We start from the raw sequence: 27,973 nt of genomic DNA, 5'->3' as shown, positions 1-27,973 counted from the left end.
GAATCACGAATGAGATTGATGTATTAGTATGGCCATGATTGGAGTTTTATGCCTACTGTGGCAGGGCCGCCTGTCAATCCTACTAAACAAGGACTGAAAGTAAGTGCAAAATTGCATGGACTGTGAAGTCCAGTGACACCATGATCCCTGGACGTCTGTCAATCCTACTAAACAAGGACTCAAAAGTAAGTGGAAATTTGCATAGACTGTGTGAAGAGAAGAAACACCATTGAAGAAGAAGAAGTTGTATAGAGAGAAATATGGCAGATTGGGAAAATCCTTGTGTTTTCAAACGTAACCGACGACGAGCTCATGTTCCTCTCCATTCTCATGCCACCCTTCAAGGTACGTTTACGCTGTTTGCTATACCGTGGTTTTGAATCTTGTACCTTTCCTTTTCTAGGAACCTTTGTTGCATGTTTTGTTCCAGTGTCCGGAATCTTTGTTGAATGTTATTTTTGTGTTGTGATCTTTGTCAAATCTTCTGGAGTATTTAAATTATTTTCTCTTGGGTTACAAATCGTTATGGTTGATCTTTCAGCATAAACCAGCGTTATGACATCATTTTGAATCTTTAGGATGTATTTTCTCTTTATGTATATGTGTGTTTGATCTGTCAAGGTAGAACAAAGTTGCTACATCTATTGTGAAGATCTGTTTTACTTTTAAGAAATCTGTGTGTCTGAATTTGCAATGCAAAACAATGTTTCTACATCATAGCAAATCTTATTGAATCTCCTATTTCTCTAAGTAATACTTGTGTTTTAATATTGAATGTAAACAAAGTTGCTAACCCATTAATATTTGTTGAATGCTATTTTTTTAAAGGAATCATTGTGTTCAAATTTTCAATGTGACAAAATCACTACACCATTGGGACTCTTTGTTGAGTCTTTTTTTTATGGGTATTTGGTGTTTGATTTTCAAGGTAACACAAAACTAATACAACACCATTTTAAGTTTTCTGTGAAATTTGTTACTTTGATGAATCCCTTATTCGATCTTTCAATATAAATGAAGATACTGCACCATTTTGAATCTCTTTTTTTGTTTGATCTGTCAAAGTAAGACAAAGCTACAACATGACTGAATCTTTGTTATCTATTTTTTTATGAATCTTTGTACTTCATCATTCTATTTTGAATCTTTGTGAATCCCTTTTCCTATGATCCTAATTTTTTTTCCTATACTACCTCTTTGTGTATCTTTATTTGATTGTTTATTTATGAATATTTGTAATGATCTCTTCAGGGCAAAGCAAAGTTACTGCACCCCATGTTCATGAATATTCAGAAATATCTTTTTGAATGGATCCTTTGCTTTATTTTGATTCTTTAGGCACTCTTGACTTTTGGAAGAAGAGAAGCTCTGTGGATAGAAGCATTGCAGAGAGAGCTGTGTGGGGCGAGGAAGCTGTGCAAGAAGCTCTTCAGTCTGCATCTTCATGGGTGGATGGCCTCCCCTTTGTCTTGTCTTTGAGTGGCTATTGGAAATTCCACCTTTCAAGTACACCTGAAGATGTTCCCATCAATTTCCATTCCAACGATTTTGATGACTCATCATGGAATTGTTTGCCAGGTAAGTTCAACCTTAGGGTCATATTGTTAGCGATATAATTTAATGTAAGCATGAAAATAAGGAAATTGATAAGAAAATGAAGAGATAGAGAGAGAAAGAAGGGTGCTGATCCACTTGGCCACCATGGAGCAAAGGGATTGAGACGAACCCGAGCATTGAACAACGTCCCATACCAGACGACGGCGACAACGACGTCAAACGCTCTACCTGTTTGTCCAGGTCGGATGATTACTCTTGTCGAACAAGCCCTAGCCAGACAAGCCTCTTGTTAACCTCTCTTGCTGATTTCTCTTGTCCACCTTTCTTGTCGACCTCTCTCCTTGACCTTTTGAGCTTTCTTGTTGACCTATCTCGTCGGCCTCTCTCAATGACCTCTCTAGTTGGCCTCTCTCGATGACCTCCTCTCGTTGACCAAAGCTTTGCCACACAAGTGCACAATACGCGGGCGACGTGGGCAAGAAAATGACTCGAGCATGAAACGGAGAAATTAATGGCTAAACACGAGATTAGGACTAACGAAGTCGTTTTAGGAACAATAATGAAGATTTCCGAAATGAATCCTTTAGTAGAAGAGGGCTTATGAGCCATGGTAGGAATTACATCAGTGGGATGAATTAGAACGGAGGTAACTATGAGTTAACCTCAAGCCTAAGCGAGAAACAGGAAATTGAGAAGAGAAGCGTCTGATGAGAATGAGTCTAGTGGGCTGCCGAGACCATGACTATCTCCAATGGCTACATTGCCATGAATTAGAATAGTTCTTGTGCTACTTTGTCCTCCCCTTCCAAACGACTGGTGCGCTTGCCGTCTCCTCGTTTTCATTACCTGAATGCTGACGCTCTAACCCAAGATGAGTCAAAGATGATGGGAAGAAGAAGAGCTCCTAAAACCCCAAAACCTTCACTGAAATGCAAAAATGAAGAACCCCTAAAATGAGCTCCCCCTTCTTCTTTTATTGGAGGAGGGTGCCTCATTTGTATTAAATATATTTATTCCTTCTCCCTTACTAACCATTAGGCCATTCACTTTTCTTTATTGTATAATTATTTACATAAGTATGTGCACAATTTGTCTCTCTTTTTCTCTTCTCCCGTTTCACACGTGCTTGCATATTTCCTCTCTCTTCTTTTCCTCCCCAAGCTTGCGCTCCATTCCTTTGCCCTTGTTCACCCATGTTTCTCACCTTTGGCACGCCGCGTCATGATAGGTCATGCTCACCACAAGAGACTGTTCACCACAAGATCACAGTTTGGGCGTAGCCAAATGATGCCCCAATGAGGATAGCTAGGCTTCATATTTGTAACCAAACCCAAGGTCCTCAAGCAAGTTCACACTTGGACCCATAAGGGTTGTCTCAATCCCTAGGATTATCCTCCCTCACACTCTTATCCTCGTGTATAGAAAACTACGATACAAACTACCACGGGATAAGTTATGGTTATGCCCATAACACACACATACATGCATATATGCCTGCTGTACATCCATACACACATACATTTATGACTTCTGAGGTAAAAAAAAGACCTGATAGAGCAAAGGAAACATTTGGTGTGCGTGGAGCTGATTTCCTAATGGGCATTTTTTCTATATCTTGGGGTGATTTCTTTGGTTGAATGAACTTGTCAAAAGCTTGTGAAGGAATGAAACAATCTTTTTTAAATAAATATCATACTAGAGAAAATTATATTTTAATTCTATAGGAGGGCCAATTATATGTATGTTTGCATGTATGTATCCATATGTACATCCACACATTAGATAGATTTTGTTGTTATCCACGGAGATCAAGAAGGCCCATGGAACCCAAAAGGTAACCTTTTCATGTAGTTTGTGCACTCTATGGAATTGATAGAAAGAAAGAGCTAAAGATACATTAATATATTTTAGAGGCCAAATGGTCAGAATAACAGTCCAAAATAAATATAACTAGATTAGTGGACCTGCCAAAGATACCAGAAAATATCGTTAGCTAAACACTTTACATCTTGAACTTGGATGCACTAAATTTTTTGCCTTCGAAAGCTCTTCAATATGGGGAGGTGCAAGATGGATATGTCTACAAATGTGGAGAAGGATCTTTGGTGTTGGGTATTAATGTCCTTTAGTGGAGGACAAAGGTGGTGGGCTTTTGGATCATATGGATGTGATCTACATGCATGAAAATTTGCGTTTGCGTGATTTATTATAACCCCTTTTGAGTGTTGTGGTTAAGTGTTGTCTCGTCTATGAGAACAACAAATCAACATAAAATAAATGTTTACTAAGTAAACATAAAAGTAAATAAGATAAAAAGAGGCTAAAGAATCTTGTTATCGGCACATATAAGATTCTCAATTCAGCTATATTGTAACTTTTGTCTTTGGGAGCTCCCAAAGACGTTGGATACATGTCACTGATTGAAATAATGCCTGAGTGATGTTAGGGGCTACTCCCATCTCTGCCCAAATTATATCTTGGGGCACTGATACTTTTGAACCTTCTCATATGGGAAATAATTGATGCTAAAGGTCTCTCTAAATCATTCCAGTTATTTTCCTTGTTAAGACTCGGTTCCCACGTTTCTACTCAATATAGAAGAGTTGGTGCCACAAGTGTATCAAATAGCCACAATTTAGTTTGTGGCTCTCGGAACTGCAAATGTGCACATTGTCTTTCGAGAGCACCAAGGGATGTATATCCACGAGAAAGTCAGGCACAAGCAACCTCCCATAAGGAGAACCTATACCCTGTAAATGTTACTCCTAGGTATGTGTAGACAGAGAGAAAGAAAGAAAGAAAGATATATTAACGTCTTTTAAGAGGCCAAAATGGCCTATAAGACCGAATAAGAGATTACATCTTAAATGTTTTCTCGTCTTTGAGAACAAATCAAAATAAAGTAAATATTACACAGTAAATATAAAAGTAAATAAGATGAAAAGAAAAGAGACGAGAGAATCTGGTTTTTGGCCCATGCGAGATTCTCAAGTTAGGTGTATTGTAGCTTTTGTCTCTGAAAGATCTCTATCATAGGTCGATCCAGAATGGAAATGTCTCCGAAGCGAGGGAAGCACCTACGATGGCGGGAGATAATGGCTTTTATTTGTCGATGACAAGGGTGTCGAGGTCGTGGTCCATGGGGCCGGGGCCTACGTGCACGGCAAATTGCCATTGCCCGATCAATCGTAACCCCTTTGTTATATCCTGGTCTGGATCCCATTTTTGTATCTTGGGGTTGACTTCTAGCATTAGGATTGATGGAGCTAAAGAAAGTTGTGATTGTTCTTTGTGGATGAGCTTGTGTGGCTGTACTCTTCAACAACTTTTCCCGATGTCTCTTGAGCTAATGATTATACTAATGATTACCAGAAGTTAAAGTTAGCATATGGAATATTGATGGGGATGGTAGAGGGCCATCCTGTAGGCTCTCTTTGTAACAAAATTGCTGGATCAGACATGGTATTAGTGGATTTTTCTCAGATGGATCATTCATGGCGTGTTTGAATCTCTGTGATGTATAATTGATGCAGTCTCAGTGTCCAGTGTTGGGTACATGGTCTTTTGTCCTTAAAATTCCTGGCCAAAAGATGATTGGATTGTCCCAGGCATCCTTAAATGCCTTTGGTTCTCACCCTCATCTCTAATATGTCATTACGAAATATTTCTCATTTCAGAAACATTTGAAGACCATAATTTATGCCTTCATCTTCCTAATGGCTTCACGATTACCACAACTGTTCCATGTCGCTACCTTCCATTATCCTTCTCTTGGAAATCGTGTTATAAATTTGAAAACCGATGATGGCCATAAAATTAAAATCCCAAAATGTCCTCACCACGAACTTAAAATGAAACATCTCACGAGATGTGCGCCAACAAGACTGTACTACATTACTGCTGGAGTGCACAAACTCAAGAAGGTAAAAGTACTAACAAATCCACAACAAAAACTCTTTGCTAAGCAATAACAGTGCACAAACTCAAGAAGGTAAAAGTACTAACAAATCCACAACAAAAACTCTTTGCTAAGCAATAACATTGGTTAAGACAATATGTCGTTCAGCAAAAATGCCTGCCCATCTTGTGTTCTGAAATTTGCATGTATGATACATTGAAACCCATTCTTAATGATTTATCAGGTACTAACCACTCTTCTTTGGGGCTGCCTGGTGCCTGTGTGCTGATGGACAGTATATTTCTGATCATATTACCTATTGATTTGTGTCATTGTTGCTGTGGCAGTTCCATCAAATTGGCAAACACATGGATATGATCGTCCAATCTACACAAACATTGTATACCCCTTCCCATTGGACCCTCCTCATGTCCCAAAGGAAAATCCAACTGGCTGTTATCGCAAAACATTTTTGCTTCCAATGGAATGGGCAGGTGATTCAATGAATTTTAAGTAATGTTCATTAGAACTATTTGTATATTATAAAACTCTTGCAATATACACATTCCTCACAAACTTTGATATGACATGTTTTCTAAAAAACCTAGGGCGCCGAATATTCTTGACTTTCGAAGCAGTTGATTCAGCATTTTATGTCTGGGTAAATGGAACATTGGTGGGTTATAGGTATGTCTAAATTTTTTTCAATGTGTCATATATATTAATTTCCTAAGTTTAAATACAATTCCAGTGGCCATCATGTTTTGGATGATCTTGGCATACCTCCATGAAACAAAGCTGAAGTGTCATGTATTTTGATGATAAAATTTCAGTTTCCTGCAAACTTCAGAATATCTTATGTTTTATTTTGTTTCATCTATTTCTTCACATGAGACAGATAATGCCTATACCTTTCATTGGATAGATTAATCCAAGTGAGAAGGGAAGTCCAAATGACAAAAAGTATCAGTGTCTCTAAGAGGCCAGAATACAATGGCACATGAGACTTGTCATGTAACAAGAAATGGAAATGACATATGAGACTCAAATGAGAATGGCTCTGATTTGCTCTAATGCCTATACCTTTCATTGGATAGATTAATCCAAATGAGAAAGGAAGTCCAAATGACAAAAAGTATCAATGTCTCTAAGAGGCCTGAATACAATGGCACATGAAACTTGCCACGTAACAAGAAATGTAATTGACATATGAGACTCAAATCGGAATGACTCTGATTTGTTCCAAAGATCTCGAAAATAGGTTGTTCCAAAAGTAAAAGTCTCCAAATTGTGGAAAGCAACGTCAGTTGGGTGGTGACAAGGATACCAGGGCCATGCATGCGTACATGGAGAGTGCTATTACTCAATATTTGGTAAACCGTAAGGGCTTCTATGGATCAATGCTGCCAGTGTCTAAGTAATGTATTGAGGGAAGACCTTGGTGTGCATAGTTCTCTGAAGTTATAGTTCTTGGTGGTTAAACGGGTTACAAGTCATATGGTGTTCCTCGATCTAGGTTTGTTGCTGTACTGTGCTATATGCATTTTGGTCCCCTGACTGGCTGGAATGTAAGAAAGATATATTAACATATTTTAAGAGGCCAAAATGGGCTATAAGTCACCTGTTATTTTTGAAATTGGTGACCACCTCGATTGCTTGACCTTGATGGATCATCTATTTTCTTGCAATCCTTAAAAATATTTCTGTTCTATTTACCAGGAATTTAGAATCACAACAGGATAAATGTCACATTTCTGTTCTAACCGTTTCTACCATAACTTCTTTTGTCTGACTTGGTCACCATTTAGATAGTTTCTTACCTCACCATTTTACTGACTTGGTCATGTGTTACTGATTCGAAAAACCGAGTAGGTGGTTACTCTTGAATTTATGAACCACCTCTTTGGGTTATCAGATGAAAGATAAGAAGCCTGAAAAACAAATTCACTAATGGAACTATCTGGCTTCCTTTGATATATATTATTAAGAGTGAATGTCAAGCATTCAGACCCTGCACAAACATTGGAAAAAAGTCTTTACATTTTGATCCAACCGTACATCTTTATAACATACTTGCTAATGCCATATATCATGGAGAGACCATACTATTTGATAATCAGAGATAATGTATGATTATAGAGTTTTTTGCTGAAAATGTGTGGTAACATCGTGGTTGGAAATTCGCTCTTTTTAAACAGTCAAGATAGCAGGCTGCCAGCAGAGTTTGAGATCACAGAGGTATGTTACGCACCAATTTCGAATAAGGAAAACATGATAGCAGTCCAGGTCATGCGATGGAGTGACGCATCCTACCTTGAAGACCAAGATCATTGGTGGCTGTCTGGTATCCACAGGGATGTAATCCTATCTTCCAAGCCTCAGGTGCATCTTTGTTGTCAAAACAGAGTTCTTGGTGTCAGGGAGGCTGATAGGTTATTATTCAGAAACTAAACATAAATGATTTTATATATGCTTTTAGGTCATGATAGCTGATTATTTTGTCAAGACAGAGGTTTCTGAAGACTCTTCTGCTGCAGTACTAGAGGTATAAAGTTTGATGTGTATTTTCATTGCATGCATCTGTTTATACACACATATCAATTTGCATGGATCAAAGTCTATGACTTGACAGATATTTTTTTACGCATATTGGTAGGTTGAAGTTTTGCTCGAGGCATCTCCAGAGTACCGTAAAAACTGTACTCCTAACCAGCTTCTGGTGGAGAATTTCCTATTTGAAGTAAAAGAGGGCTTGCTATCAGAGGCACTTAGCCTTTCCTCACAAATTGGTGCATGGAGCTCCACAGGATGCTTCATGAGTGAACGATGGAAAATAGATTTTCATCATCCGAAACTTTGGTCTGCAGAAGAGGCATACTAATTTCTTAATGGACTCTTATATAGTATTTGCATCTGTCTCTTGTAAATGTCTAAATCTAATATATATCACCTGCTACATTTTGCAGCCAAACCTGTATGTACTTGTGATTCTTCTTAAAGATGCTTCAAATGAACCTATTGATATTGAAGCATGCCAAGTTGGTGTGCGAAAAGTTTCTCTTGGATACAAAAAGCTACTTATAAACAGTCAACCTGTAATAATAACTGGAGTGAACCGGCACGAGCACCATCCACGAGTGGGAAAAACAAATATTGAGGCTTGTATGATCAAGGTTAAGATGCTGTTATAATTTAAGCCACAGTTGTGTTTTATGTTTTGTTTTTATATCTTGTTAAAGCATTGAAATTCTTGCAGGACATTGTGCTTATGAAACAATATAACATGAATGCGGTTAGAAACAGTCATTATCCTCAGCATCCTAGATGGTATGAGCTTTGTGATTTGTTTGGTCTTTATGTTATCGATGAGGCAAATATAGAAACACACGGATTTGATCCTACCTCAAATCCCAATTCAAAAGAACAACTAACGTGGGATATCAATTGGACGGATGCAATGCTTGAGCGTGCTGTAAACATGGTGGAAAGAGACAAGAACCATGCATGTGTTATTATATGGTCTTTGGGAAATGAATCAGGTTATGGGCCTAGTCATGGTGCACTAGCTGGTAAGATGACAACTTGTAAAGACTATAAATAGTTTTGTTTGAATTCTGACTGTGAAGATAAAAGACTTTGACTTTGAATGCTTCCACAGATCACAAAAACAGCATCTCATTTTTCTGAGCTTAGACGACCACCAAAATGGGAAGAAATAATATCTCTGAAATAACATAATGGCCTCTGACACCTAATAAAATTTACATTTGTTATGTTAACTTGTCAATGTTAGTAACAACATCTCTTTCTAATGTGGGTTTCAACAACTAAATGATTTGACATTAAGTCATCATGAATGACGAGCACCTATCAAGTTTGGTGCCTGATCACTAGAAATAACTGAAATTGCTGCCCTCTGAAGATATCAATTATGGGTGATCATCTATGCAAAGGCCATTGAGACAAGGATGGCATCTCCGGTGCCAGAGGATAGATCTGATCTTATGAAAATATGCACATCAGGGTTGTGTTCTAGGTGTGTTGATGTCAATGAAAAAGAGCAATGGCGGTATCTGTTGTTGCAGCTCAATGACAACTATCTGTTGAAAAGTCGTAGGAGCTGCAACAACAGATAAGAGTGCAATAAAAGATGTTCACTAGCACAATAGCATCGCCTGCAATTATTTGGTCAAATCTCTGGAATCTACTTATATTTATGTTTTGACAGCAGAGACAGTTACATACATTCTTGCTTGACAGGATGGATGAGATGCAGGGATCCCACACGAGCTTTACATTATGAGGGAGGTGGTGCCAAAACAACTGCCACTGATATAGTATGTCCAATGTACATGCGTGTGTGGGATATCGTCAACATTGCTATTGATAAAACTGAATCAAGGCCTCTTATTCTTTGCGAGTGAGCTTTTTTATTTTTTATTTTTATGTACAGTTGTTGAAGCATTAAATATATTATTTGCTGTTAAAAATATTTTTTTGGTTGGTTTCAATAGGTATTCTCATGCCATGGGTAATAGCAATGGAAACATCTATAAATATTGGGAAGCAATTGATTCAACACCTGGTCTACAAGGTGGTTTCATTTGGGACTGGGTTGATCAGGTCAAAAGAATCCTTAAGTTTATGTTCATATCATAGCTTTAAAATTATATTGATAATAATGAGGTATCATGATTCGCAGGGCTTGTTAAGGGATGGCCCTAATGGCGTAAAACATTGGGCTTATGGAGGAGACTTTGGAGATTTTCCAAATGATTTAAATTTCTGCATTAATGGCCTGACATGGCCAGATAGAAGCCCTCACCCGGCTCTCAATGGTGAAATTTTATCCTTCTATGGTTTTAAGTATTTTGATATGAAAGAGGAGATTGCTTAACATTTTTTTCGTATGTCATAGAGGTTAAATTCTTGTATCAGCCAATCAAAATAACTTTAGTGAATAATACAATTGAGGTACAGTAACTCTATTTTAACGAGGATCAAATTTGTAAATGCACATTCTGGAGAGGTTAATATTATCTTCTGGTGAAGGTGTTGAATAGAAATTTCTTCATATCAACTTCCAACCTGGACTTCTCATGGTCTCTTTCTAGAGACGGTGTGATTGTTGGATCTGGTCAATTATCTGTTCCAGTATTACAAGCTGGTGAAAAACATGTGCTGAACCTCAATAATGGACCATGGTCTTCGTTGTTGGGGCATACAAAAGGATCTTCTATTTATATCACAATATTAGCAAGGTTGCGAACTTCTGAAAGATGGTCAGGTGCTGGCCATACTATTGCATCAAATCAAATAGTGATTGCAGAGGAGAAATATGAAATATTTCAGGTAATAATACATCAATTTAATGAATGCTATGAGCGTGTTGTTTGGCTTCTTTTAGTTATTTAGTACAAAAGGTGAGGATCCAAACTGCAAATTAAGCAAAATACTAGTACTCATTGCTTCTGCTTATTTATTCAACTTTTCTATTGCTGGAATCTTACTTTGGTTAAGATAAACAAAGATTACTATTTATTTGTTTTTTGTATGGTGCAAACTCACCAACTGACATATAGGTAATATGTTTTCGGTCTTGTAGACTGAGTGTACTTCTGATATGGGCACCATCTTTCTGGAGCACTCGCATGAGTTTGTAACTATACAGAATTCCCAACATAATTGGGTAATCGATTTCAGCAAACATACTGGTACAATTGTACAATGGAAGGTCAGTATGCATTTCTTGAAATGTGTAGTGCAACAAAAAAAGTTATGGAAAGACCAGACCATGACGGTGTAATTCCAAGCTCACACATTTGCTAGTTTTTATGTCCTGAATAATAGGAAAATAATGTTTATTGAAGTTTGAACTCTTGTCTGTTTGTTTCTATCAGGTAAATGGTATCACAGTTCTCACAGGGGGCCCAATTCCTTGTTTCTGCAGAGCTGCAACTGACAATGACAGAGGTGGTGGTGATCACAGCTATGCTTCCCAATGGAAAAGATGTGGGCTTAGCTCTCTAATGATAAAAAAGCCTGTTGATTTTGAAGTGAAATATTTATCTGATAATGTATTAGAATTGATGAGCAATTATGAAATTGAATCTGACGCTGTAGATGTTGCTCAAAAAGTGGGTTTCAATGTATGTATGCATCACAAGGTTAATGTCAATGGGCATGTGTCAATAACCGTTGATATAAAGCCACAAGGTGAAATTCCACCATTGCCTCGGGTAGGGGTAACTTTTGAAATGCCAAAAGAGTTTGACAATTTAGGTTGGTATGGGAGGGGTCCTTTTGAATGTTATCCTGATAGGAAACATGCAGCCTATGTTGGCATATATGAAACATCTGTATCAGATCTTCATGTGCCTTACATCTTTCCAGGAGAGTGTGGAGGAAGAGCAGATGTAAGGTGGGTATGGTTCAAGAACTCGAGCAATTTTGGGATTCTTGCATCCACAATTAATGACAGCCCTCCTATGCAAATGAATGCAAGCTACTACACTATTGAAGAGCTAGATAAAGCTACACATGAAGAAGAGTTGTGCCCTGGTCAAAATGTGAAGGTAATCATGGAGCTATAACTTGATGTTTCTCGCAATTATGAATTGAATCCCTATGCTTTGATATGGTTATAGGCTGTTTAATAATCTTACACAACGTAATGAATGAATAATATGAATTGATATCCTTCTAGGCTATTGTTTATGATCCAAGTCTTTGTTGAATGTAGGTGTACTTGGATCATAAACACATGGGTGTCGGAGGCGATGACAGTTGGAGCCCATGTGTATACGACGAGTTCTTGGTAAAAGCAGTATCTTACAACTTTTCTATTTGCTTCTTCCCTTTCACCTCAGAGTCTAAGCTCAGTGCCCTGATAAATAAATGAAGGCATATTTACGCATTGCCTTGCAATTAAATATTCCGTGGAGTTCTTCATGAACTTTAGCATTGTATATCAATGTGCTACAATGGGAAGAAATTTAGCATGGAATACTCATGCCAGCCTTTCCCAGTCTCTTGCAAAAGAAGTTTGGTAGGATCATCAATCTTTCAAAGGTTCCGTTTTTATTATTGCTCATAAAAATTTTAAGAATCCTAATAGGGCACCAACTCATATGCCTATGTTGATACCACTAAAAAGCTCACTTTTTTTGTACTTGTAATCCACACCATTCACACATTTTTGCTGATCGTGAAGTGTCTGTTGCTTTTACCTTACAACAATCATGCCATATACATCCTACTCTTTTTGAACTTTCTATCCCATAATTCATCCCTTCAAATTTCTAGTGCAAGAGTATTGAAGTGCCACTAGCAACCAATTAGAAATGCTTAGCTGAAATGGTTTAGCTCAGGAGTCTCTAACTAAAACCATTTAAACATTTTGAACTGCTAAATTATGTCAAGCTGAACTGTTAAGCTAAAATTGTTGAAGCCAAATGTTTTAAGGGATTTTTAAGCTCAAACCAAATGGTAAGTGAGTTACAAACCATTAAGCCATGGTTTCATGGCTTGGTGCAAACCACACATTTGCATTAAATTTTCAACTCTTTAACAAAGAATTTTTCTAACCAAAGGTCTGTTGCTATTAAGTTGAGTAAAGTAGAAAATATCGGTTGTCATTCATAACATCAAGTCTTTAAGCTGGTTAGGCCACAACTTGAAGTTGTTTGAAGAAGTGCTTTACACTTATCATGTTAATAGACTATAGCTTTTAACTTTTGAAATGTTAATTTTTATTTAATAAATATTTAAAAATTGTCCTAGGTCTTTGCAACTTGAAGTTGTTTGAGTAAGCCACCCAAGTTGTGGTTTGAAGATGTTTATGTTGCAAACCATTTACGTTTTTAACATGAGGTTATGTTGTGATTTGAAGTTGTTTAGATTGAGATTTTTTTAATAAGTTAAAAATTGTCCTAGGTTCAAGTCTTCAAGTTGTTTAACTTGCATGTTGTAGCTGTTCAAATTGCAAATTGTTAAGTTGATAGAGGCTCATACTAAGCTAAATTGGACCCTTGAAAGTCCAAGGTAAATTGAACCCAAAACCATTTGGAAATTTGGAAATTTGAATGGGGAAAGCATACAAAATTCTAGTGCAAGTTGACAAGTCATAAGGTTTGTGGTTTAGTTTGGCTCAAGTTGGCTGTTGAACTATTGCTAATTGCTACCAATAGTTGCAAACGGACTTCGTTTTAGCTAAAACGCGTCTTTTAACAATCTTCGGGAAACAAATAGCAACGAGGCCTTATGCATATCAACTAAACAAAAGCATTATCTATACAGTTCAAGTGGTGATGCAACACAATTAGATCAAACTAATGATTTTATGATGCAACCTTATTAGTCAAATTGATTAATTATGATGCAATCTGATTAGATAAAATAGATAGATTATTGTACAATGTAAGTAGATCGAATAGATTGATTATGGTAAAACCTAAGTGGACCAATCTAACTAAATACTCTTAAAACTAACTTCCCTAACTTTTCATTGCAAGAGTGCAATGTTTTAAAGAGGGGGAGTATGTTATAGCATACGGGCATGCCCATATAATATCCCGTGGTAAGATTGTATCGTAGTATTCTATACACGTGGATAAAGTGCGAGGGTTAAATGAGAGTGTAAAGAAGGGAAGGATTACTTTTAATTTTAATCATTGGGATTGAGACAACCCATGAAGGCCAGTGTGTGAACTTGCATGGGGCCCTTAGGTCTGGCTATAAATATGAGGCTTAACTTCCCTCATTTGGTCATCTCTTGACTACGTCAAGACTCTGTCCTTGTGGTGGATCAACTCTTGTAGCGAGCGTGCCAGTACCATGTACGACTCGACGCCACAACGGTGGTATGCGATGCTGATCAAGGCTAGAGTCTGTCTCGATCCCTTCGCTCGGGGGTGGTCGGGTGGATCGGCACCCTTCTTTCTCTCTCTCCTTTCTTATCTATTTATCTTTTATATCCTTATCTCATTCTTACATTAGGATCTAGCTCGAGTGAATCAAAACTATATAATCATGCAAACACATCGGATTATCATGCTAACTTAGCAGATTATTATGGTATCAAATCAGATCAACGCTTTAATTATGATGTTGGCACAATTACTCCATTATTAAGCATTATTATGTTTCATTCAAATAGTAAGGGTTTAGAACCCAAGCTTAAACGCACATGTTGTAAATTACACGGCTACTGCCAAAAATTGCAGGGATATATTTCATTAGATTGACGAGTAATCATTTGATTCATCCGTTCTGAGGGAATATCGTCTACCATGGTGGGCAATTTTCACCTGATGTCGTCCATATTGATCTAAAATCTCCACCATTTCTTCTCAATTCAAATCGTGCTTCATCCCCTTTCTTTGAATTAGGGTTCTCTTCCTCTCCCCATTCATCTGTTTTCTTTTTCAGGCTCTGTCGTCTATCCTGTGTGTCTTCCTATGGCTGAAGACGAAAATGCAGAGAACACACAGAATTGTGATGGAAGAAATGACCTCAATTCTAATTCTTCTTCAGATGAGGATGAGGATGACATGGAAGTGAATTGTGAAAGTGTTGGAAATTACTGGTTAGAATATGAAGATGAAACACCTGTTTCTTTCACTACTTTACCTTACTTCAAGGAAGAGGAAAACCATGATACAGATAAAGACAGGTTTCTAAAGCTTAGTATGGAGAACAATGTGTTTCGGAACCCTAATACAGAGAAACCTGTGTATTTGAGAGGAATTAACAACAATGGGATGTTTCTATACCTGAAAGCTCTTTCATGGAAGCTTGAGCTGAAGGAAGATATGAAACCCATCTTTTATTTGCAAGCAGAAAAGAACTGGTATTTCTTGTTGCGTCTTCTTCGTTGTTTTCTTTCTTTGTGAATGCGAAATTTGGATATATTGACGTTTATTAGAAGCTTAAATTGGCCTATGAGACAAATGATGGGTAAATTCAAGTTATCCATATTTATACAAAATCAAATGCTTTAGGTTTTGTGAACATATGTGATAATGATCTTGATGCAGGCGTTGAGATAGTTTACATTGAAACGCGTAATTATTATGAATGGGATTGGTAGTGGTACGTTGATATGGATAATAGTATTCAAGGTTGATTGGAGCTGTGATGAAGTTCATTGAGTGCATCTGGGTGTCTTTGGGTGGATCAGACATGCAATTAATGATGTCCATGATCTATTGCTGGTATGGCACATGTGCCTTGTATCCTGATACTTGTGTAATAGATTGGATCAGACATGAGGAGCAACGACAGTTATGTTCTGGTGCTCCCTCCACCCAAGAAGACCTTTCTTTCGGCTCTGATGCTTCTTTATAATGAGGAGTATGTCTCGTTTTGCCATGATCTCTTCCATTCTTCTTGGATGTGTCCAAAGTGCTCTGTTGTAGGTTCGAACTCCAATATGTAGCTCTGATTCTATTGTCTCATAGGCTGCAAATCCCTATTTGACGGCCTTGCCATTGATGATGATGTGGTCGTCATAGTAGACTTCCTTCTTGCCTTTCTTGTGGAATTGTAGGAAAAATTCACAATAAAGGGTTTTAAAAGCCAATATAATGTATAAGTTGGGTTGGTCACTCATAATTACGTTAGCATAGGATATGATCTCAGCGGAAGGGATTTTAAACCCTCTTTTATCTATCATCTACAGACTGAAGGGTACCATTTAAATGTGTGAAAAAGATTGAATAGGAAGATGTATTCTATTGGATTTTTTATAGACATACACAAGGATGTACATTTACAATACGTATAATGGCCCAGATTATATCATGGGGCACCAATATTTTGCTCCTTATAACTTGGGAAATTATTGAGATTAAAGGTCTCCTTAAATATTTCCAGTTATTTGCTGTTACAAATAGGTCCCCAGGTTTCTACTCCATAGAGAAGAATAGGTGTGACAATTGCATCAAATAGCCACAATTTAGTTCTTGGTACTTGAACCTGCAAATGTTCACATTGTCTTTCAGGAGCACCAAGGGCTGCAAATCCATGAGAAAGTCTAGAACAGGCAGCCTTCTGTAAGGAGAACCTAGGCACTATGACTGTTCTCCTAGGTATGTGTAGGATCGTGTATATATGCCGCCCTTTCCTCACCCAAGAAGAATTTTGGTTCTGATCTTGTTGCCCGTGCTTGACTGATGTTAAACACCATCCCTTAATTTAATCTATGTTTACCAACAAACCTTTGTCCATAAAAAATGATTTTAGGTGTTTACATGTCTTTGTAGTTCCTCTAGAGGATTGGAGATAAACACAGTATCATCAACATAATAGTAATATTTGTATGGTATACCCACTAGTCATGCCCCTGAACTGCTGAACCATACATCATCTATATAGACACTGAAGAAAGTGGATGATAGTGGGCATCCTTGTTTTACTCCAATTCTGCACAGATTCCCCATTGCATATTTACAGGGATACCAAGGGCTTCTAGCCACTGCATGAGTAGAGCATTTGGTCTAGTGCTGAAGGCTTTTCGGATATTGTTAGACATTTAAGGAGACCATAATGGTCTAAACTCTATGATGCTCAACATATTAAAACTGTTTCTGTAACCAATCAATGTCAGTCATAAAAGGAAAATATGTCTTTAGTACATTAACTTTCTAACAATGAATGGCTTGGAATGTAATCTGAATCATTGCTGACGATCAGCTTTGGTGTTTGCTCATTGGAATGTGTTAATCTGCTGACAGCTGTAGCCGACAGACACAATAGGTTGAACATTCGGTCAAGAAGATTGTGGTGGAGAGATGGGTTGGTCGACACTAGTTCTACACTCAGAAAATAGTTGTACAGAGATTAATTATTACGATTTAACATACGCTCTTGATCAACTATTAGATATAATATAATCTGTGCAGCAGAGGTTGGATTCGAACATACGACACGACGACAGATAGAAACATACACAGAGTTGTCGACACAGCAGATACTCGTAACTACCAAAACTTATATTAATCAAAATAGACCGATACCAATACAATGCTCTCGGTTCCTTTTTATAGGTGACCTGAGAGTCCCTCTCCAAGATTTACACTTGCCTTGTTCGGCAAGAACCTACAGTTATACAAAACTGTCCTATTACTATATTTTTTATACTTGGCAAAATTATATTATATTTAAATTCTGTCCTTTCATATTCATACGATTTCCGATCACTGTTCATACTCTTCAACTTCGACTCCAACTCCGATTCCTTTTCACATTTGTCCGACTCCGGGTAGCCGACCGGCTAACATATTGGGGTAATATTGTATGAAAAGATTGTTAGGATGAAGAGGGTATCTTTGATGCTGTGTGATGATGGTCTGTGAAAATATGCACATTAGAGTTATGGCTCCAGTTGGCATCAGTGGCGTCAACTACAAAGAGAAATAACTATATTGGGCTTGACTGCTGAGCCATGAATTCATTTTGGTTGGGATGTTTGTAGACATGAGGAGAGGAAGTGCTCAATACTCACCCATCCACCAAAGCAGGGAACTTTGTCTTGGCATGGATACTACTAAGGACACTCCACAAGCAAAGATCCCAGCTAAGTTGGATTCACAGACAAGTAATGACAACACTATCCTGGGATCACAGCTGGAATGTACATGTCTTCATACAATCAAAGCCATCATCACATGGCAGCAGGGACACCGTCTTGCTAGGACATTTCAATATTGGATCATCCATCATGATTATTTTTAGAGGGCAGTGATTTGAGTTCCATTTAGTTTTCAAAACTAGCGCAGAAAGACATTTATCTTTTATCTTTTATCTTTTGTTATTCTCATTTTATTTTACGATGGCCCTTTCTCATTATTTTTGAAAGACTATATTACTAGTGTGATGAAGACATGCTATGTTGAATGACCAATGCTAATAAGTTGATTGAGAAACATGCTATGAGAAGGCCATTTCTGGTAAGCCTATTGATAGACATGCTATGTTAAACGACCATATTCTCATAAGCCTAGCTTCAAGTTTTTACTTGCAGAGATCATATTTCGGATGTCATTGAGGCATGTTAATTTTATTTCAGGATCACGTTGCTAAAACCTTGTAAGAGCTATGAGGAAACGATTCAAAGCATATTAATTGTTGCTCACTTCCTCAATTTTGCTCTTGTCTACCCTGATGCTTCGGATAAAGGTGCTTGGGAGCATGTGCAAGAATTGTTCCCGTAAGTGTCTATATGGTTAATGCATCTACCTGGATATTTCCATCTGATTAATCTAAAGTAAAATTTGTCATATACATAGCTAAGATATGGTTTGATTGGCAGTTCTTTGGAAATGGAACTGAGCCGCGATGAGTTGCTTTCACATTTGCCCGTCATACAACATCTTATCTCTTCAAATAGGCGCTTGGCTACCTCCACGGTAGTTAACCAATTTCATCTTTATTTGATATTTAAAGTATATCCATATTTTACCAATATTGTGAGTACTCAGGTGCTGCGGTCTATTGATCTAGGATTGTCGACAAAGGCATTAATGCCAGCTACAAATGAGGTCTGTATTTTCGATCTTATATCAAGTAATGTGTTTAAAATAAATGCATTAAAACGGCAGTATTTGAGATGAAGAGAGGCAAAACCAAGAGTTGGATTTGTGGAAGCAGCAGTGAAAGAATATGTTGGTTGGATTGGTAAAATGTGTTTATTTGAATATTAATAATTGTAGTGAGCTGGGGTCTTTCTCCAAATAATTCATGTAACTTTTGCATTGCATAGAATTGTAAATATTGTTAGCTCCCATAAGCCCTTATGGATTTTTGGAGATAGCCCTTGTCATCTCATTTTGGACTGTCCCATGTTGGAGATTTCTCAATGGTAGGAGTTCCTATCTATCTAAAAGATCTCAACTGTTTAGATAACTACATTCTTTGGGAGCCTATATTTAGTTATATTTATTTAGGTTTGTAACTCTCAAAAACAAGTCAGCATTTTAAGATGTAATCTCTTCTTCGGTCTTATTGGCCATTTTGGCCTCTAATATAGCTTTTTTTCATTCTATGGTCCCCACTACGTGATTCAGCACCTGTCTATCAGAGACTAGGATCAGACACAGGGGTGGCCTATTGGTCCAGTAGATAGTTTATCTGCATGATAAACACTGCGAACTCTTCTTTTCCCGTTCTTTCTCCACGACAAACTGATTCATCAGATTTTGAATCCTGGTCTCATTCTGCATCTCACATTGATTCTACAAAATTTTCCCGGTATTGTTCTGACATATGTACTTAAGGGGTCTACATTTTGATCTAGTTGATTTATCTTCTTGCTGTAATCTATTTGCTGCTACCATGTTTCCAACATTCTAAATGATCTTGCTTAATTCTTTGCTTGTTTTATTGTTTCATTTTTTGTCACCATGATGATCAGCCAAGTAGAAGAAATCAGGTGTTTACTTCTGGTGGAAATAATGAAGGTATGGTATATCACAAGGACAAAAAATGCAAGTTGGAAATGGGATGTCTACAGTCTGATGAGGAAATTGGTGGTTTTGGGGAAGCTGTAGAAGAGTCTGATGAGGAAATGGATACTTTTGGAGAAGATGCAGATGTATATCAGACTGGAAATGGAGAAGATGCGGATGTAGATCAAAATGGAAATGGAGAAGATGTAGATGTAGATCAAACTGGGGATCTTTCTGAAACTGTTTGCTGTATTTGTGATAATGGTGGTGAAGTTACTAGGTAAAATGCATGAATGTGCATCTATGCTTGCATTCCCCTCTTTACTGGCTAGAAATACCAGATGTGATATCTTACTTTAAAGCTATTTTTTATCTTCCTTTTTTTGGTGGACTGCAGCTGTGATGGTCCATGTATGAGGTCATTCCATGTGCACAAAGATGCTCAAGGAGCTGAAGATGTTAGTTGCTCAACATTGGGTTTTAGCAAATCTAAAGTTCAGGTTTGTAAGGAGTTATTGGCATGCCATCTTACATCTTGAATTATCAGAAGAATGTTGTGTGTTGGCAGTGTTTCTTTTTGTTTGGAAAAAAAATAGTGACGTCTCCTTTACTTTATAGAGGATGGATAAATTCTACTGTCCAAATTGTGAAGCAAAAGTACATCAATGCAATGCATGTGGGGAACTTGGATGCTCTCATGAGACCATTGGTGCTGCTCAAGAGGTATCGTTCTTTCAAAGGTGATCAAGAACTCCTTTATGAGGGATCATTGTATGGGAGTTCACAGCTTCAGAAAGTTAACAATATTGATATTTCTATAAGGATAGCCATCTCATTCACATTTCAGCCACACTAGAGTCTTTTTATTGTATTCAAATAATTTAATCCAGTCTTTAAAGATATGTTTAAATACATCTTTATATCTAAAATTAAAGATGAGAGTGGACTACCTTTTGCAGGTATTTCTTTGTGAAACTGCTATGTGTGGTCGTTTTTACCATCCTATGTGCATTGCTGAAATTACTCTACGAGATCATGATAAAAGTGAACAAATTGCTCTGGCTGAATCCATAAAAAAAGGAGAAGGGTTTAGTTGCTCCATGCATAAGTGTTGGAAATGTGGAATAGGGGAGAAGGAAGAGAGAGACTTACAATTTGGCATTTGCCGAAGATGCCCAAGGGTTTGGCATCGTGCATGTCTGCCTTCGTAAGTTTTTAATAAATATTATAGTCTATAAATAATCTACTGGCATGATAATGTTCTATTTTGACTGTCATGCTATGTTTTGCAGTTCAATTCTATTTGATAATGAAAGTGATGATGAAAGAGGAGAAGATGAGCCTACAAGAGCTTGGAATGGCCTTTTGCTTAATAGAATTCTTATATATTGCAAGTAAGCATTCATGTTTTTTAAAGTTGTCTTTTAGTAAGATAAGCATATACCACACATATTCCAAGCTCTATTGACAAAACAGACAAAACAGTTCATTTAACAAAATCGAGTAGTCCTAATATAAAGCATTGTCACTATCTGATTTATAGTTATACCCTTTGCTGTAATTATCTCATTTGTCAACAGTTGATTGTGTCGTGGAACCTTGTCACTATTTGTGGGCCCCATTTTTCTCATTCCCATTCGGTTGTGCACTTCTGATTATGATGTGAATTCAGTTATGTAATTATTAAGAGAGATCGTAAGGCATCATTGTAAGAAGATCCCTGCATGGAAAGCTTTTGAAGCTTTGATTATCTCTGACTTTATATCTTTTGGTTCTATATTTTGGATTTTATATATTTGACAGCCGGCACCCTATAATTTCTACACTTGGTACGCCTGAAAGATCTCATGTGAAATTTCCTGCAAGCTACAAGTCCACACCTAAAAGAACACTAGGAAAAAATAAATTAGAGCAGCTGGAGACCGAAGTAAAACTGAGCAAGATAGTTTCACTGAAGAGAAGTCAAGATAACTTGAAGCCCACAGTTGAAAGGAAAGTATCAAAGACATCAGAGGGTGATGCTACTTCAGCAGAGAAGAAACTGATGAAGGGACCACAAACTGTTTTTGTGTTAAAAGGACTAGGTTTCCCTACAAATCAAGATGACAATTTACATGAATCTGGTGTAAGCGCAATGCAAAGAAAAAGTAAAACTGGATTAGATGGTTCTTGTAAATCTACAAATGAGGCAACTTTGCATCAGCATCTGCGAAAAAGAAAACCACCCACTTTCCAAAAATCAATTATAATCGGCAGTGAAATACAGAGTGTGTACGTAAAAAACTATATAAACTGTAGTTCTAGTCAAGACTCCATGTGCCCTAGCTAATAGTTTATTTTAAATAGGGTGGATAGCATCATTGGAAAAGCAAAAGCTGTGGTGACAATTGAGAGTGTTCTAAATAAGTATGAAGTGCCTATCAACTATAGGCGTTTAAACTCTCAAAATGCTGATAGAAAATATTCTTTGGTCAAAATCGAGTCCATAACCAAGGTAACTTCCAGCTTTATTTGATGCCACCACATCAATAAGCTCCTAACTCCACAAATGTTCTGGTATTCGTTTGTTGCAGGGTATGCGCAAAGCTTTAGAGATCCTTGAGAATGGTGGTAGCATAGAGGATGCAAAAATGAAATGCTCTCCTCACTTCATCAAATATCTGGAATGTTGCAGGGTATGGTTTAAAGAGTATACCATTCAAAGTTTGTAAGGTGGATAACTTCTAGAGATAATGATTGCACTAAACTGACAATGCTAGAAATATTAAATAACATCGTGAATGATGCAAAAATTCCATTAGCTTGAGGATGTCAATAGGACTGTTACTTGAATTGAATTCCCCGATTCCTTCTATTATACATCTAAACCAAACCCAATAAAAATAATAGCTGAGAAACATGTTGAAAGCTTCATAAAATACCATTTAGTGAACATTTTTGGTGGCTGACTTTCAGATATGCTATTTGTTGCTTCTGTTCATTCAATAAAATTGTTTGGTGAATTGCATGGTCATGGTTATGAAAAAAGCTAAGAGATTATTTCGTATTCTTGTTGATTTCGTTTTTCTTGTGAATGAGCAGAATGATTTGAGAGTTTATCTGTCCCCATTTCTTTACGGAGCAAGGTATACTTCCTATGGTCGACACTTTACAAAAACTGACAAACTTGAACAGGTTTGCATTATTTCGTTCTCTGCAGATTCATGCCTTTTTCATCCGCGTTCATACATTGTTGGTATTTCAGTGTATTTAGTATATTAGCATTTGGCCATGTGCCTGGTATTTTTCCATTCTTAATTTGTGCTGGTGCCCTTGTAAATATATGCACTCTCTGCATGTGATAATGTACTTAAAGTGCGATTGAATTGTTTGTGGTCTACTAAGTGTAAAGTTAACTAAATTAAATTTGAGTTCGAATGTGTGTCTTGGTGTAATATGTATATTTTTAATATTTTTCTGTTTGCAGTTTCATGCTTTCTTCATCAATGTGTGTTATACATTATCATTTGTTTAATTGCCTGTGCAAAATTATGACAGAATGAATGTAAAAACTTACTACATATTTAGTGGGATTTCTTGATTTGCTCTAATCTGTGTCTTCAGACCGAAATCTAATGCACTTCAAAAATTCCTTGGGTGATTTTGTATCTTATATTTACAGATTGCTGACAGGCTACATGCATATGTTGATGAAGGTGATATGGTAAAGCATTATCTTATCTTTCTGAACTGAGCTACTATTTGCTAGTTCTCCACTTAAAGATCTTCTTTATACAGTTCATTCTTAACAGGGTTGCAAAATATAAATCTGATCTGTAGTTTGAACTGAGAATACAAAAGATCTTTGTTATGTCACAATTTGTAACTTGAATTGAGAATACAAAAGAACTGAGAATCTGATATATGTGTAGGTCTTTGTTATGTCACAGTTTCCTTGCAAGAACACTTCTACATTACAAAAGATGATTAAGTACAATGGTACACTGTACATGATGATATTTTTCTTTTGGGAAGTGTTCAAGGCAATTGCAGAAGAGTGCAAATTGTCTCTTTTTATCCATTACATACTGTACTGTTAATTATCCTGGTTTATTTCAATTTTATGCTAGAAGTTCTTGAATTCTTTTTTATTCTGTAGGTGGTTGACTTTTGCTGTGGATCAAATGAATTCTCATTACTTATGAAGGAAAAACTGGAAGAATCTGGGAAAATTTGCAAATATAAAAACTTTGATGCCATTCAGACGAAAGTAAGTTTGTCCTAAGATTGACCCACCTATTCCATGGTGCGGTTTGCTTTCCAAGCTCTTCATTTCATCCTCATTAGTTACTTCACTTAGTCATGGGGTGTGTACATGTCTCTAATATTTCTGTTAATGATTTCACTTTTTTCTCTTTCTATTCCTGAAAGACTATTTTTATGATGTTGATTCCTCTTTACTAGCAACAAAGTTATAGGCTTTACATGTACTCATTAAATTTTAATATGTAAATGTTATGTGATTTGCTTAAATGCAATGCTGTGTTCTTGGTTTCATAATTACTCCTAATAGTTGTGTAGTTAAAAATGAGGTTTCATGAAATATGGAGTTAAACAAAAACTTAGAGAATAATGGAATTAGAGATGACAATCTAACATTTACACCATGGCAAGTTGCCCACTTACAAACTAAAGTTGCAGAATGACTTCAATTTCACAAAGAAGGATTGGTTTAAAGTGAAGCCAGAGGACTTGATTGATGGAAGCAGGCTTGTGAGTTCTCCTTATGAGCAATAATGATGAACTAGTGCTAGCTTTCTGCTTAATGCTTAGTAGTTTTTTAAATATATTGCAGATAATGGGATTGAATCCTCCTTTTGGAGTAAGAGGAGCACTTGCGAACCAATTTATAAATCACGCATTGAAGTTTAAACCAAAGCTTCTGGTATTCATTGTTCCCAAGGAAACTGAAAGGTACATCCAATTTCTGTTAAGTGGAAATTTCTTCCCATACACAAATGGATCTTGTTGTTTGGACCTCCTCATAACCCTTACTATCCAAGTTATAAGTACTTTTAGACTCCAATATAGCCGCAAAATGGACACAATAGGTGTCTAGGAAGCAAGGTGAAATTTCATTTACCAGATGCAGATTTCTATTCTGGTATTGGAAAATAAATCATTTTGGCAAAGTTTTCTTTAGTTCATGAAAATTTTGCATTATGTTACCTATGCAGTAGCTGTCTGATGCCCTTGGAGGTACAATCATTTCTTGTAATGATTAAAAGTTCCAAGCTACTTTTCAATGATGTTTCTTGAATGCAATTATACATGTTTGCCACAAGTATTCATGGTTATTGAATAATAGGGCTTACAATTCTAAACCCTAAACCCTCATTTTTTTATAATGACCCATCACACATAATATGGTTTTACTACAATGCTATATAGTCATTTTGCAGGCTGGATCGGAAACCTGAGAAATATGACTTGGTATGGGAAGACCCTGACCTCTTACAAGGAAAGGTTAGCTCAAAGACAATAATTTGTATCAGGTTTTGTTCACACAATGTCATATTTCTAATGAAACCAACTGATCCAAATTGTTGCTTGCAGTCATTCTATTTGCCTGGCTCTATAGATGTTGATGAAAACCCGTTGACTGATTGGAATGCTGTTGCCCCACCCCTGTATTTGTGGAGTAGACCTGATTGGGTATCCAGACACCGTCAAGTAGCTTTGGAGAAAGGTCACATCTCAACAGAATCAGATACACGGTTTATTGGGATGCCTTCCATACCACGCCAACAGCCTCGTTCTCCCTTATCAATTCCAGATTTCTTAATAGAGAAGAAGAATAAAACAGGAGGGAAGATAGTGGAAAGTGTTTCGGACGAAAAAAGCAAAACATTCACCAATTTGCATGCTGCACAAGAAAATTCTCAGAAGGTAAGTCGTAGAAGTTTGTCTAAGGTAAAGGACATGAACAGAGTGGATAGTAAATTTCACCGACGAATTGATTCAAATGCTGTAGCTAATGGAGAAGCACTGACGTTCAATGTTATTGGAAGAACCTCATCTTCTAAGTTGATGGACACACAGAAAGTTGGTACCAAATTTCTTCTACCAGGTAATCTTGATGACGTTGCTAATAAAGACACTCTGAAATTCAAAGTGACATCAATGAACAAGCCTATCTCTAAAGATGCCTCAGACAAGTTGTCATTGCCAGAGATAAGAAAAACAGTTGAACACCTACCAATTGCAGGTCAAGAAGTTACGCATATGATTTGCCTTTCCAAAGAAAATAGGAAAGAAGAATCATCTAAGCAGAAGGCATCTGAAGAGGAGGATCTTCATGCTAGAAAGGTTGATGGTAAGAGGCTGAGTTCTTGGCAGGAGCCAACAGAGAAAGCAAGACTGAGTTTAAACTCTAGGCATGATATTTCCTTGGAGGGAAGGAAGTCAAGTGATAGGCTTGACAGGGAAGGTAGCTCAAACCAGGGCTTGCTGCCAAATTTTGACAGGAAATCATCTGTAAGGCATCAGCCCAAAAACGATGGTGTATTGTGTGGAAGAATATCACCCAATAGGCATGGCAGACATGAAACTAGGAGGTGGACTGCAGACAGGTCTGAAAGGGAAGATAGGTGTATCTCAGACTTTACCAAGTTTAGAAAGATATCATCACCTGAGAGATCGCATCGGCATAACTTGAGTTCTGTAGTGGACCTTGACATGTACTCGAGCAGAGATGCACAGATTGATCAAGATAGAGATTATATGAAAACCACCGGAAGAAAAAGTCGTAGACAAATTTCACCTGGCCGAAGATATTCCCACGAGGTTCTGGAGCCAGTCAACTTGAGCTATTTTGATCAGGATGCGATGAGGCATGAGACATTCAATGCCCAGTCAATTGATGGACAGAGAAGAGGTATTGAAAATCCTTCACGAAGGTCTGGTAGAAGGGATGATGTGTATCTGAGAGGACATTATGGCCACGAGTATGATCCAATTAGTGGACTATCTACTAAGGTTGTACCTGAAAGGAGAGGAACCTTAAGCTGTAACGATAATTATTTGGAACTGCCAATCGGGGACATGTACAGAGGGCAAGTGGATGGTTACAGAAGCCATTACAATGCTGGAAGTGTGTTACCACAGCAGAATCAAAGCCTTTCACATCGTGGTGGAGATTGGCCAATTACAGTTCCACAATACTCATCAAACTATCATTCTCTCATTCCTAATCCACCACGTGACCACATTGTCGGCGTCAACCGTTCAGACAGTCTGCTTGGTGCACAACCTCCTATGAACTTATCGCAGTATCCTCCTCCTGGTCAAACACCACGATATCAAGGGAGATGATGAGGCTGGATTTCATGTGCTTACCACGTGCAAGTTTTCTCTTATCGCAATCATTTAATGATACTGCCGTACAGCATGTTACCTTGATGGTATTCTTTGAAGTCCTATATGTTGCATGAGCTTAATGGCTTCATGTGAATGAAATACATTGTACCATGTGTAATTGCTAATCTTGTCCTTGAAAATAAGATTAGATGAGTGGAATGTGTGTAGTTATTTTTTCAGAACCAGCATCTGTGATCTAATGCTGCAAAATCATTTAAGTATTTTTACTCTTGAATTTGATCTGCTAGTATCAGCATGGAACAGTTCCCAACAGGGAAATCTAAAGTTGTTTGAAAGTGAATTGACGATGTAAAAAATCCTAGCTGACTTGTATAATGCTTTTGTATGACTGAGGTTGTTTTTCTCATATCTTTATGAAATTTTGGATATGCGTAGAATTTGGGTTGATGGTTCTCTGAGTGTCTGATTTGAGTAAGAAGCCCATGGCAGCACACTCCGAGTACACCCCATGGATATTAGTGACTTCTGTATCTGTATCATGTTTTATAAGGCTGAATATGAATATTTCTAAGATCTGAAAGTTATATTTGTGTAAGAAGTCTATGGGAGCACTTTGCAAATAGTTCATCTGAATTGTAGTCACCACTGTATCAGGCTTTCTATGAAGGTTAATATTAATAGTGCAAAATTACACAGGAAGTGCATGTCTTAA

The 27,973-nt window shown here is 37.2% G+C and overlaps 2 protein-coding genes across 5 annotated transcripts; both read left to right on the top strand.

Moving 5' to 3' along the window:
• The first annotated feature begins 67 nt into the window (after window positions 1-67).
• Window positions 68-12,683, top strand: LOC147850214 (uncharacterized). 3 transcript variants are annotated; one of them, XM_087336248.1, is made up of 17 exons: window positions 68-345; window positions 1,339-1,578; window positions 5,803-5,949; window positions 6,064-6,142; window positions 7,654-7,837; window positions 7,935-8,000; window positions 8,112-8,327; window positions 8,422-8,628; window positions 8,712-9,024; window positions 9,716-9,875; window positions 9,970-10,078; window positions 10,158-10,293; window positions 10,374-10,429; window positions 10,508-10,807; window positions 11,061-11,189; window positions 11,356-12,030; window positions 12,198-12,683. In XM_087336248.1, exons 1-17 carry the CDS (start codon window positions 261-263, stop codon window positions 12,354-12,356), a joined length of 3,261 nt encoding a protein of 1,086 aa, XP_087192374.1. In that variant the 5' UTR covers window positions 68-260; the 3' UTR covers window positions 12,357-12,683. The 3 variants fall into 3 exon arrangements, with proteins under 3 accessions (XP_087192374.1, XP_087192375.1, XP_087192376.1); XM_087336249.1 differs by lacking the exon at window positions 1,339-1,578 and having other exon boundaries at window positions 69-345; XM_087336250.1 differs by lacking the exons at window positions 68-345; window positions 1,339-1,578; window positions 6,064-6,142 and having other exon boundaries at window positions 5,809-5,949.
• Window positions 12,684-14,676: 1,993 nt separating this feature from the next.
• LOC147850213 (protein ENHANCED DOWNY MILDEW 2-like) lies at window positions 14,677-27,649 on the top strand. Of its 2 annotated transcripts, XM_087336814.1 has the most exons (19): window positions 14,677-15,305; window positions 18,525-18,665; window positions 18,768-18,864; window positions 18,937-18,996; window positions 19,869-20,182; window positions 20,300-20,402; window positions 20,521-20,625; window positions 20,862-21,109; window positions 21,195-21,296; window positions 21,706-22,173; window positions 22,249-22,396; window positions 22,476-22,577; window positions 22,984-23,076; window positions 23,564-23,605; window positions 24,041-24,151; window positions 24,583-24,654; window positions 24,737-24,855; window positions 25,344-25,407; window positions 25,498-27,649. In XM_087336814.1, exons 1-19 carry the CDS (start codon window positions 14,914-14,916, stop codon window positions 27,253-27,255), a joined length of 4,539 nt encoding a protein of 1,512 aa, XP_087192940.1. In that variant the 5' UTR covers window positions 14,677-14,913; the 3' UTR covers window positions 27,256-27,649. The 2 variants fall into 2 exon arrangements, with proteins under 2 accessions (XP_087192940.1, XP_087192941.1); XM_087336815.1 differs by lacking the exons at window positions 14,677-15,305; window positions 18,525-18,665; window positions 18,768-18,864 and having other exon boundaries at window positions 18,977-18,996; window positions 19,877-20,182.
• Window positions 27,650-27,973: the final 324 nt, after the last annotated feature.

This window comes from Azolla caroliniana, unplaced genomic scaffold (assembly GCF_043228905.1).
Source record: "Azolla caroliniana isolate FFs.n. ecotype wild unplaced genomic scaffold, voAzoCaro1.0.p SCAF_21, whole genome shotgun sequence".
Lineage (NCBI taxonomy): Eukaryota > Viridiplantae > Streptophyta > Polypodiopsida > Salviniales > Salviniaceae > Azolla > Azolla caroliniana.
The sequence above is the reverse complement of the archived record's forward strand: the minus strand, read 5'-3'. Positions and strand labels throughout refer to the sequence as shown.